This window comes from Boleophthalmus pectinirostris, unplaced genomic scaffold (genome assembly GCF_026225935.1).
Source record: "Boleophthalmus pectinirostris isolate CB_2022bp ecotype Guang Dong unplaced genomic scaffold, ASM2622593v1 HiC_scaffold_20, whole genome shotgun sequence".
Taxonomy (NCBI): domain Eukaryota; kingdom Metazoa; phylum Chordata; class Actinopteri; order Gobiiformes; family Gobiidae; genus Boleophthalmus; species Boleophthalmus pectinirostris.
The window spans coordinates 8,789,544-8,801,848 of record NW_026571153.1 but is presented as its reverse complement, the minus strand read 5'-3'; the positions used below and the strand labels follow the sequence as shown (position 1 = coordinate 8,801,848).

Sequence of the window (12,305 nt, the reverse complement as noted above, 5' to 3'; positions counted from 1 at the left end):
GTTATAGTCCTGGTTTAGATCTAGTTTAGACCTGGTTATAATCCTGGTTTAGATCTAGTTTAGACCTGGTTATAGTCTTGGTTTAGATCTAGTTTAGACCTGGTTATAGTCCTGGTTTAGTCCTGGTTTAGATCTAGTTTAGACCTGGTTATAGTCCTGGTTTAGTCCTGGTTTAGATCTAGTTTAGACCTGGTTATAGTCCTGGTTTAGTCCTGGTTTAGATCTAGTTTAGACCTGGTTATAGTCCTGGTTTAGTCCTGGTTTAGATCTAGTTTAGACCTGGTTATAGTCCTGGTTTAGTCCTGGTTTAGATCTAGTTTAGACCTAGTTTAGACCTGGTTATAGTCTTGGTTTAGATCTTGTTTAGACCTGGTTATAGTCCTGGTTTAGATCTAGTTTAGACCTGGTTATAGTCTTGGTTTAGATCTTGTTTAGACCTGGTTATAGTCCTGGTTTAGTCCTGGTTTAGATCTAGTTTAGATCTAGTTTAGACCTGATTATAGTCCTGGTTTAGATCTAGTTTAGACCTGGTTATAGTCCTGGTTTAGATCTAGTTTAGACCTGGTTATAGTCCTGGTTTAGATCTAGTTTAGACCTGGTTATAGTCCTGGTTTAGTCCTGGTTTAGATCTAGTTTAGATCTAGTTTAGACCTGGTTTTAGTCCTGGTTTAGTCCTGGTTTAGATCTAGTTTAGATCTAGTTTAGACCTGGTTTTAGTCCTGGTTTAGTCCTGGTTTAGATCTAGTTTAGTTTAGACCTGTTTAGTCCTGGTTTAGTCCTGGTTTAGATCTAGTTTAGATCTAGTTTAGATTTCCATATATGTTAGTTTCCGTATATGTTAGTTTAGACCTGGTTTTAGTCTTGGTTTAGTCCTGGTTTAGTCCTGGTTTAGACCTGGTTTAGATCTAGTTTAGACCTGGTTTATTTTCCGGTAATGAGTGGAATTACTGAAAAAAGAAAAAAAAAAAAAAAAAAAAAGCCTCCAGAGCCCAGCCTCCAATAATCGCAACACAAACAAATTAAAATTACTTGTAAGACACAGAAATTTTTTTTTTTTTTTTTCATGCACATAACTTGATACTTTTGCTGTCAAAAATGGCATTTAAAGGGTAAAAATATCAGAATTTCACATATTATTTGGTATGTATGATTAGTGCAGAAGTAAATGAAGACACTGATATAAAAAAATTGGACAAATATCCATACTGCATAAAAATATTGTGGTATTCTTTTCCGTGTACTGTTTATATTTTAGATATTTAGTATGAACCTTTATGAAACCTACCGGGACAGTGGAAGGATTAGGCTTGAATCGACTGTTGTAAATCTCATTCTGTTATAGTATTTGTGGGGTGAGGGCAGTGTTACCTGGAGGCGTCCCGACTTGAGGAGGGCGAACATGCACTGTGCCGTGTTGAAGGCGTGTCTCCAGTTGTGGTAGGCCACGTTCTTCCTGTAGTTCTTCTTCACGCTCAGGATCCACTGGCACAAGTTCTAAAGGCGAAGGACCAGACATCAACACCACAATGAGAAACATATCTTGTATAAAACTGGGACAAATCACTGGTTTTGGATAAATCTGCTGGGACAGGGGTCACAGAGCTCAAAACTGGGACTGTCCCGGGTAAACAAGACCTCCACAAAGGTTTCATGTTCAGATCTTGTGGTTTTTCTACTGAATTTGGATGCATTTTTGATTGTTCTCCAGAAGGTCTTACAAAACTTTCTGGAAAACATTCTGGAGTAAAAACTTAACAAAAAAACCCAAAACATTATATTGGTGGTTTTCAGGTTGTACGATGTGATGTCAAACTGTCAGACAGGGGCAAGAGACACTTTTCACTCTTGGTGACACTGCGTTTTCCTGAAATATCCAAAAAGTAAATGTTGAATCTGATCTTTTATATTATTTGAGCTCAACAGTCCCACACATTTCAAAATCTTCTCTGCTTCCATGAGTAATTTTTCCATAAATTGTTCTTATAGACTTTTCAGAAAAGAGTTCAAAGGCATCGTCGAGACTAACCATCTAAAAAGCACATTTAAAACACATTTGTTAGAAGTTAGAGAGAGATTTTACATAAAATGAAAAAGTTTTGTGACCATTAGTTACCACGTAGTTAATTAGCCCTGAGCAATCTTTCAAACTTTAAATATTAATTATTTTCAGAGAGTCTATGAGAAAAATTAATGAGTAATTTACTCCAGAAGCGGGGCAGGCGGTCACTGTCGAGCTCCACTGATTATATAATTGGCTCCCCGTTTTTATTCCATACTATGTATTGGTCTATAGAAAATGAAACGTTTAATAGACCAAATTCCTTCACATAAAAGTCAAAAAACAAGATTACTGATAACATGATTGATAGGAAATGCAATAAAACATCAACTATAACTAATATTAAACATGAGGAAGAAGAGGTGAGGTGAGGTTTCAGTCAAAAATAAACTGAGCAATTCATTTGAAATCATAAAACTTTATATTTAAACATTTAAATGGCATAACACTGAAGACATTGAATACTCAACAACTGAAAGTAAGTTCTGAAAGTGTCATTTTGTAGTTTATATAAGCAGCAGAGAAGTCCTAATGAGCAAAGAAGCAATTAAAACAATATGGCTCCATCTCCCCCCGATCCATATTCATAGAGATGAGACAGAGGCTCCACGGGAGAAGCAGAGCCGTGGCAGCTAATCAGATGGAGCTAGTTATCTCCACAGGATCATCAGGACTTTTGGCATCTTTTAACAATGATCGGCAGCTTACACTTTCTCCTGGGAGTTTGAGCACTTTACATAAGAGACGATTCTGAAAGTGTCTTCGTCTCAGAGCAAGTTATGTTTTTGAGAAACTGACTTTGATTAAACTGACAGAGAATGAGACATGAAGAGATGTACCTGTAGCTATGATCATAAATTTAATACTGTTATTTTCAAAGTGTGTTTATGTTTTGGATAATCAGGAAGTGCGTGTCTGGACTGCAGCAAACAGGTTAAAATGAACTAGCTCTGTTTTTCATGTTTTTAAGACACTAAAATTCAGGTAGAGCGCCTTTAAGAGCTGCCCCCACAAGAGATCCACTCCACTTTCAGATCAATAAAGTTACCTTATTTTGTGGACTATAAGGCGCACTTAAAATCCTTTAATTTTCTCAAAAATCTGCAGTGCACCTTATAATCCGGGGCGCCTTATGTATTAATTCTGGTTGTGCTTACTGACCTCGAACAGATTTTATGTGGTACACGACGCTCAAAAATCTGTCAAAATGTTTTAGTAAGACTTTTGTAAGCTTCAAAGCCGCACCGCTCAATGGATTGTCGGAGTATTACGGCTAATGTAATCAGAAGCCTCGCGGAGTCATGTCCTTCAGTTCGACAGAAGCTGACGTACAAAGAGTGAGCTGTTTTTTCAGCACTTATAGTTTATGCAAATGAGCCATGTGGTTTTAAGTTTTGTTTCTGTAAAAACAAAAGAAATGTGTGCAAAGCTGCATTAAACACATTATTACTCAATGTATAGTTGAGTCCCGTAGGAAGTCTCATAGGAAATAAAATATAAACTTAAATTATCCACCCACATGCACATTCATAATTTACGTTCATCAAGATAGGGAGACAAGACCAATCCTTGTATCATTCCTTCATTAGTTTTTCAAAATAAGACAAAAAAAAAATTAAAAATAAAAAACAACAATTTTTTTCATTATTTGTCTCCAAAACAAAAATTTAAAAAATGGATAAGGATTAATTTTTTCAGTTTTCGATTTTGTGTTTAAATGGATAATGTTTCCCGTTTACGTGACTTAAACTGTGATGCCGGACTGAACCAGGACTAAACCAGGACTACACCAGGACTAAACCATTTTCAGTCCTGGTCTGGTCCCAGTCTAAGTCCTGGTCTCAGCCCTGGTCTGGTTCCAATTTGGTCCTGGACCTGGTTTAGTCCTGGTTCAGTCCGGCATCCCAGTTTAAGTCATGTAAACGGTCGTTATCCATTTTTCCATTATTTATTTAAACATAAAATCGAAAACTGAAAAATCAAATCGTTATCTGTTTTAGAGACAAATAATGAAGAAAATAGTTGTTTTTTCATTTTCTTATTTTTGGTTTTATATTGAAAAACAAATGAACGAAAGATACACAGATTTAGTGCTGGGAGAATTACGCTATGATCTGCCGATGGATCGTGGACGCCTGGGCTAAGGAATCAGTCTCAAGTGTCGTCTGTTTGTTTCGCTTAATGCACCTTATAATCCGGTGCACCTTATAGTTTGAAAAATACGGTATGTCTTACTTCTCTATAAATATAAGTGTATGTACTAGTATATGATTAATATTGGAAAAAGTACTTACGTAAAAACCTAAAGCTTGTGACTATGAATACATGAATGTTTGAGTATTTCGAGCCAAAGTGAGACAGTCCAGGTAGTCACAAGACACAACAGACAACCATTCAATGTCACATCCATTCGCTACGGGCGATTTAGATTCTACCGTTGACTTATTGCGCAAGAACGGAGCGAAATGAAGTATAACGTGTAATTTGTTGGACGAGTCTGGCTTACGTTGGTCACAATTTGAGGTCTGGTGTTTTGGGGATTTCAATCTGACAGGTCCAGTCAAAGCGTCTCTTTCTGCAACATCCACAAACAAGGAGGAGATTGAGAAGAACCAGGAGCCAGGCCAGGAGAGAGGGAGAGCGGCGGTGCAGGGGGTGGACAGGGCTGACGGGCTGTGGGATGGAGGGTAAGTGGATTTTGGACGGGGGGTATGTGTGTGAGTGTGTGTGGTCTGAAAGAAGGGGGCAAGGAAACGTGCAAATATTATCTCAGTTGGAAATGGGTTCAGTCAGAATCCTGAGAGAGGCCATTTGTGATGCAGATAAGTGCTGTCACGATACTAAAATGTCAAACGTGATTTTGATCCTAAGGAAGAGACTCAAAACTCGATACCAATTTTAATACCACAATGATAATAAAAAAACAATCTTTAGAATGTCATTTTCAACATTACCGTATATTCCGGACTATAAGCTACTACTTTTTTCTCACACTTTGAACCCTGCAGCTAATAAAACGATGCGGCGAATATATGGACGGATTATTTGTTTGGCACATTGTCCATTCATATCTATGGTTTAGTAACACAGCAGATACACACAGCCTGAGAGCAGAAAACGTCGCTGTCTGTGCGGTTACACATGGATCCAGGGTTCACATGAAGTTGCTACACTCGCTCGCGATATTGTCAGTGCACTAAAACAGTTTATGGCCGTGTGATAAAATAAGTCATGATGCTAAATGAACATTAGTGAGGGGGATACGTCTTACCCGTGTGTGTAAATGACGAGAAGAAACGTCTCAAACTTCAGTAGCCGAACATCTACTCATACCTGACTGATAAAACTATCTCCGCCTCCGAGAGAGTCTGAAATCTGCTGAAATCCTCCAAGACGCTGACATGATACAGACAGGATAGAGGCTCTTTCTGCAGGAGACATGCGCAGTAGAGCTCGGGGACAGACGGGGATGATGCGTAGAGGAAGATGCTCGTTTCATTGTGTTTTGAACAGTTATTTTGCGCTTCATACACACACCCTCCTCATGGAAAACACACAAAGAAATACAGATGGTGCAGCTTTTAAGTTAAAGTCGATTGATGTGTCTGTAAGGAAACAGAGCTGCTGCACATGAGCTTGGCATCAGTGAGTCGACGGTGAGATTTTGGTGACGGCAGCGTGACGAACTGACTCAATGCAAAAAGACGACAAAAGCTAGATAAAGATAAAAGCAAACGGCCCAAACTTGAAAACATTCTTGAAGACGTGGACACCTGCGGCTTATATTCAGGCGCGGCCTATATATGTACAATTTAAACATTTTTGTTAAAATAGAGTTTAGTTAAAAGTAGTAGTAAATAGGGATGTAACAATAACTGAAATATCGTGATATTGTATCGTCAAAGGTCTCACAATAATATCATGGACCATCACAATATAATAAATTACATGCCTCTTCACTTAAATGAATAGTTATGGTGCAGAGATACAGTAGCTAAACAACAGACAGGACTACATAGGCCATGATCCTTTGCTCAGTTTCAGTGCAGTAAATAATAATTACGAATTGACGTTTACATGGAAGACACGTTAAATCGCCTTTATTTAATTCCGCTCAACGCCTGGGGAACGGAAAGGGTTCTGATTGGACAGAGACACGGACGTATTTATGTTAACCGGAAGAAAACACACACTTCAGCTGCTACCGGCTTTTTTGTCATCTCGGTTTGTTGTTACGCCACAGACACGAACATGATCTAAACTTTTTTCATGGCCGTTCCGATGATAATTGTGCAGCAGCTGGAGAATTGTCTCATCACGCTTTAGGTCTGTCAGCTGAGGAGGAGAAGGGAAGAAGAAGACAAACTGAGTCAACGGCTGCTCCGCCTCAGCCCACTCCTGCATTTTTATGTCGTCTGCCGTCCACTCATTTCATTATTTGTAGTTCTTCCAGTGCACTTATTAAAAAAATTGTTTCGGCTCCAGACCAACAAGAATTATTTTTAAGAAGAATAAACATTTACATGATCAACGAATAAATTAATTCAGCTTTAAAATCGGAATAAACCACCCACTTACTTCAGAATATAGTTTAATTCTGAATAATTTCTATTTTCATTAGGAATTAAGTGTTTACGTGCTCGTTTTAAATCAGAATTAATTTTTATTTAGAATTAAATTATAATTTTTCAGAATTAAAGCTCTCATGTAAACGTGGCAATCATACTGTCTCCGTTTTTACTGTATATAGATGATTCTTTATATGTTGCAGTCTTTTTTTTTTTTTGCCCCAAAAAAAAAAAAAGAAAAAAAAGTGCATTATTTTTTTTTACAAGTTTTATAAGAATATCTGTATTGTCAAATGTACGGATGGCGAGTCACACAGGGCACAGTCCAGGGACACATCTGTGGCATAAACAAGCGGGCTGAATTCAAAACTCTGCGGCACTTGAGCAGAGCAGACGGAGCGGATTGTTCCTTTAGAATATGTGACCTTCGACCTCTTTAGTTATGCTGCACAATGTCGACCTGAGTCACTGTTTACGTCCAGCAGACTTTTTCCCGGAACATCCCTTCATTTTTCAATTTCTGAATTCAAAATGATTTTAATTTAAGTGCATGTTTTTCTTATTATTACTTGCTTTTATGGGATTGCACCTGTTATAAATATTTATCATCGTTTCACATGAGTTAAGTGGCAGTTTGTGGAAAAAGCTCAAGTCGGAAAGTACAAAAATACAGGATGTGGAACTGATTTATAAAAAGAAATACCTCTACCTACGTCCAAAAATTCCATCCAAAATTCTCTGACAATTTATGTGGAGGTGAGGTATTTTTATTTTTTGTTTTAAAATATAATTATGCTAAGTATGTTTTAGGGAAATGAGCAGCCTAATGTTATCTGCCGTGCATTATTTCTGTATTCTGTATTCAGTTTATGTTCTATATCACCGCGCTGTGAGCTGCTGTTAGGAGGGACAAGCTTCAGATGAAACAGAAATGACTAATGCTCTGAAAAGCCACAGACAGTTAAAAGGTTGTCAGATTATTATTATTTTTCAGTTGGTGGGACCATGGTATAAGCGGATTAAACAACTTGGAGCGGTATATTACAGTTTTAATGCACGCGGCTGAGTCGACTCTAGACTCTGCGTCAGTGTGTTGAAACAGGATAACACGCCGCTCAGAGTTTAAAGTTTAAAGTGCGGATGACAGGTTTTTATGAGTTTCTATCCGCCCATTTTCTTCCGCTTATCCAGGGGCCGGGTCGCGGGGGCAGCAGTCTAAACAGGGACTCCCAGACTTCCTTCACACTGGTCACTTCCTACGATTCTTCCGGTGGGATCCCAAGGCGTTCCCAGGCCAGCTGAGACACACAGCCCCTCCAGCGTGTCCTTAGGTCTTCCCCAGGGCCTAATTCCAGGGGGACATGCCTGGAACACCTCTCCAGGGAAGCGTCCAGGAGGCATCTGCCACCGAGCCACCTCAGCTGCTCCTCTCGACGTGGAGGAGCAGCGGTTCTACTCCGAGCAACTCCCGTGTGACTGAGCTCCTCACCCTGTCTCTAAGGGAGCGTCCAGCCACCCTGCAGAGGAAACTCATTTCGCCCGCTTGTATCCGCGATATCGTCCTTTCGGTCATTACCCAAACCTGATCATAGGTAAGGGCACGAATGAAAATTGAGCGGTAAATCGAAACCTTTGCCTTTCAGCTAGTTTTGACTTAATTTGGTGGCATAATACTTGTTGTAAGTAAAAAAAAAATAATCGTCATATATCAATCAAGAAGCAAAATGTGAAAAAAAATCGAAAAATATGTTGAAAAATTACATTTCCAACCAGAAAGTACAATTAAAAACCTACAAAATTGGCAGCACTGGGGGGAAAAAATAAAAAAAATTCTGTCTTAAAGCTTAAAAATAATTATCTTAAATATGTTTTGGTGAAATTTGTAGTCTAACCTGTCATAGGCACTTAAATCTTTACGCACTTAATGTAATAACTTGTTTTGCATATTTCAAACTGCCATCTACGACTTACCGTGTACTTCATCTGGAAGTTCTGGACCAGGTTGAGGTCGACAAACATGCGGATGGCCCCGAGCGTGGTCTCTGTGTCGGACAGGTCAAAGTCACTGAAGCTGAAGTCCAGGAGCTTTAAGGACTGGGCCGACGGGATTGTGGCTACCTTCACACAACAAACACACGGTTCACTGTTAGTTACACTCAGTCATTTTCATTGCTTTGGAAAAAAATCTACATGTGTTATAAAAAGAATATTTTTTACAAGCTTTGTGGACTTTTAAATGCATACAAAAATAGTTTAATATTTGACAAGGGCAATAAATATACGTGTACTTCAATTTGGCAATGCTTTAAACTTACTCTGCCTTTTTACTGTAATAACAACATAAATATATACATTTTTAATACAAGCACTTTCCATAATACTGTTAATTTCATTGGTATTGTGAGACAGTGTTGCTACATCGATGTATGTCTAAAAATAATTCACACATGGTAACTTACGGCAGTGCCCTAGATACTCAGTGACACACATTTGTGCTCCCAAAAAGAGTCACTACAAGCTGGTAATTTTCCAATATACATACAGTACGTGTCCAGTGTGTCTCGTGCTAGAATATGACTTTATTAAAACCATTTATACTTTGATTTTCTAAAGGCAGTGCTGGAAGGTAACAAAGTGCAAAAGTAAAACTACAAATTTTAGGTACCTGCATTTATATAAGTCACTTTTACACTTTTACTTTTACTTCAACATTTGAGAACGTGTATCTGTACCAAAAAGTAAAAGAACTTTTCTAGTTTGAGACCTGCTGAAATGATGGAGAAATTTTTGTTAGCACATTTAATTTGAGATAACGTCCCAACACAAAAGCGGAAATCAATTGAATCACCTAAATCACTATATTTCCTTGAATTTTTCTAAAAATCTCTGCAAAATGCTTTTAATTTTTACTCTTAAAGCACATTTTTAAACAGGTACTTTAATAGTTTTGCTTAAGTAGATTTTTCATGTGATCATTATACTTTTGCTTGAGTAACTTTTTATCTTTGTATCTGTACAAATATGTGCAAAATTAGTAACAAAACTGAATACTTCATCCACCACTGCCTAAAGGACCTTGAAACTACACTGCACCTGGGGACTCATGTTAACTCCAAAATAATGCAGCCTTCACGCTTGCTTTATAATGCTCATTTATGTCCTTCTCACACGTGCCCTGTTCCTCGGGGCTGTGGGCTGTCGGGCTGTGGGGCTGTATCCAGTTTCTGTCTGTGATTCACTCACTCAGAGCTCCACTCCAGCTGCAGTGCTATTGAGTTGCACTATGGGCTGCGCTCATCGCTGATTCAACAAAGTCATATTCTCTTACACTTCTTAACTGTGACCCTGAAGCAGAAGTTATCCTGTTGTGTGCCATTGTATTTGTCCACTCGATTAATATCTGCAATCACATTTTAAACTCTATACTACAGGCTGGGTTCAACATGACATACATTATTTAAAACTGACTATAGCTCTATTCCTATTGAAATATCAATATATCGTGTTGTTTAATGTGATGATATCATGGGCTGCTGTATCGAGAGTATATAAGAGAGTATTTTTTGGTATATTTTACTGAATTATTTTGTCACAGTGCTACAGATTTGTTGTTTGTTTAGAAGAAGGAGACTCATTAATGCGAAATATTTGACATTTTCACTGTTTTGATAATTAAAAAATGTTTGTGTTTCATATTAACTTGGCACAAGAAGTGACTTAACAAAGATTTTTAGTATCACAGTCATGATTTAGCCTTCATTTTTTATTGAACCGTATCAAGTCGTTTTGAAATATATCGTATGGAATCGAACGTTCACTGTAACGAGATATGAATCGTATTGGCAACTTTTTAATGATACCCAGCCGTATTCTTAAATGTGCACTGTTTAAACATTTGCTTTTTAAGTACCTGCAGGTTATAAGTTTTATAACCACTAGTCTAAAGTCAACTATGGAGCCCCCAATCTCTACCATAGAGAATATAAGCTTTAACCATCACTAAAATAGAGAGGTCACTTTTCCAATTTTTACAGCATTTAACTTTTCCCCTCTCAAGAAAATAGTCTTTCATATCTACAGGCTTGAAGAACAGATTTCGGTAACTGATATTTCAGTTGATAAATGGAGCAAATCTTGTTTACAGGCACAAAAACAATCAATCAGCACCAGATTCAGGTCGCTGCAGAACAAATGGTTGTTTAGGACTTATAGTACACCTGTAAAACTTCACTATTTTAATCCAAATATTCCTGATAATTGCATTCCTATATGAACTGCCTACCTCTTTGCACTTTGATAAAAAAAAAAAAAAAAAAAGACCTTTTGGAATTTGGCATATTTGTTTTTGCAGTAGTTTTTGGGGGATTATTTTTCCTGTACAGATATCAAGATATATATCATATATCTCGATATCGTAAAATATATCAAGATATATTTTTTGCTCCATATCGCCCAGCCCTAATTCACATCTCCATGGAGTCAAGCAGAAGATACATTTTATCAGAGCACGAAGGCAGCCGAAAATTATGTAGTAAAATGTTCTGCTTAAATCTAGCTTTTTAATGTCTATTCAATCACAAAGATTTTATTAATGGCAGTTAAAAGAGCTTGTAAAACGTAAATAATATCAGTTTGGTGGCAGTTTCTCTCCACATGTCAAACCCGAGTCCCTGATGATGAACTATAGTGTTAGTGCGTGAGGAAAAATGAGGATTTACCGCGGTTACCTGCAGTTCCCGTGTCTCCTCCTCGGATGCGGAGGCGTGATATGAGAGGACCTGTAGGACACACAGAGGTGAGGAGGACGCACTCACGCACACACACACACACATATATACATACACACACGCACATATACATACACACATGCACATACACACGCACACAGGGGGCAGATCACATGGCATGTTTAGAGCAGAAAACACAGAGCGGGGTATTGTTGTGCTGCTGACACCAGTCTGTAGAACTGCTGACTCTGGACATACTACAAACATGATACCGGATACATCTCTCTATATGCACTTTACATGATACAGGTCAGGTTCAGATCAGCGAAAATTACTGCTCGGGACACAGTTTATCTAAAAAGAAACTAAAACGTGGCCATTTCTATGATAAATAATACACTTATCAGATTGGAGAGGTGTGGGGGTAAAATTTAAAGAGGGGTTTTTACACTTCTATGGGGTATTAACAGTGGCGGAGTTAGCAATTTGAGGGCCTCTAGGCGAACTTCAATTTAAGGCCCTATATAATGCACAGTTTTGTTGGTTTTTTTGTTGTTTGTTTTTTTGTATTAAAAATATATATATATATTGTCTGTTTTTTCCTATTCTTGAGACATGCAGATCTTCATTTTCTTCATTTTTGATCTTTTAATAATTCTGAACAGGTCATGCACACTTTTATCTCTACTCGTTTGAACTATCGCAAGGCGCTCTACACAGGAATCAACAAAAACGCACTTAATCGCTTGTAGTTAGTTCAGAACTCTGCTGTGCGTCTTTTAACAGGGAGCAAAAAACGCGACCGCATAACCCCAATTCTTGAGTCGTTGCACTGGCTTCCTGTTCATTTTATAATTGATTTTAAGATTTTATTATTTGTTTTTAAAGCTTTGAATGGACTAGTCCCACAATACATCTCGGACCTCATCCAAATTTACACCCCCGCACGCG

General features: G+C 38.0%; 1 protein-coding gene across 1 annotated transcript in view; it reads right to left on the bottom strand.

Annotated features, from left to right (window-relative positions):
* The window catches only part of LOC110158737 (cGMP-specific 3',5'-cyclic phosphodiesterase-like), a 121,449-nt gene that overhangs the window by 22,828 nt on the left and 86,316 nt on the right, over positions 1-12,305 (bottom strand). The window contains 3 exon segments of the mRNA XM_055156646.1: positions 1,369-1,494; positions 8,599-8,745; positions 11,346-11,405. Coding sequence (XP_055012621.1) covers positions 1,369-1,494; positions 8,599-8,745; positions 11,346-11,405 — 333 coding nt within the window.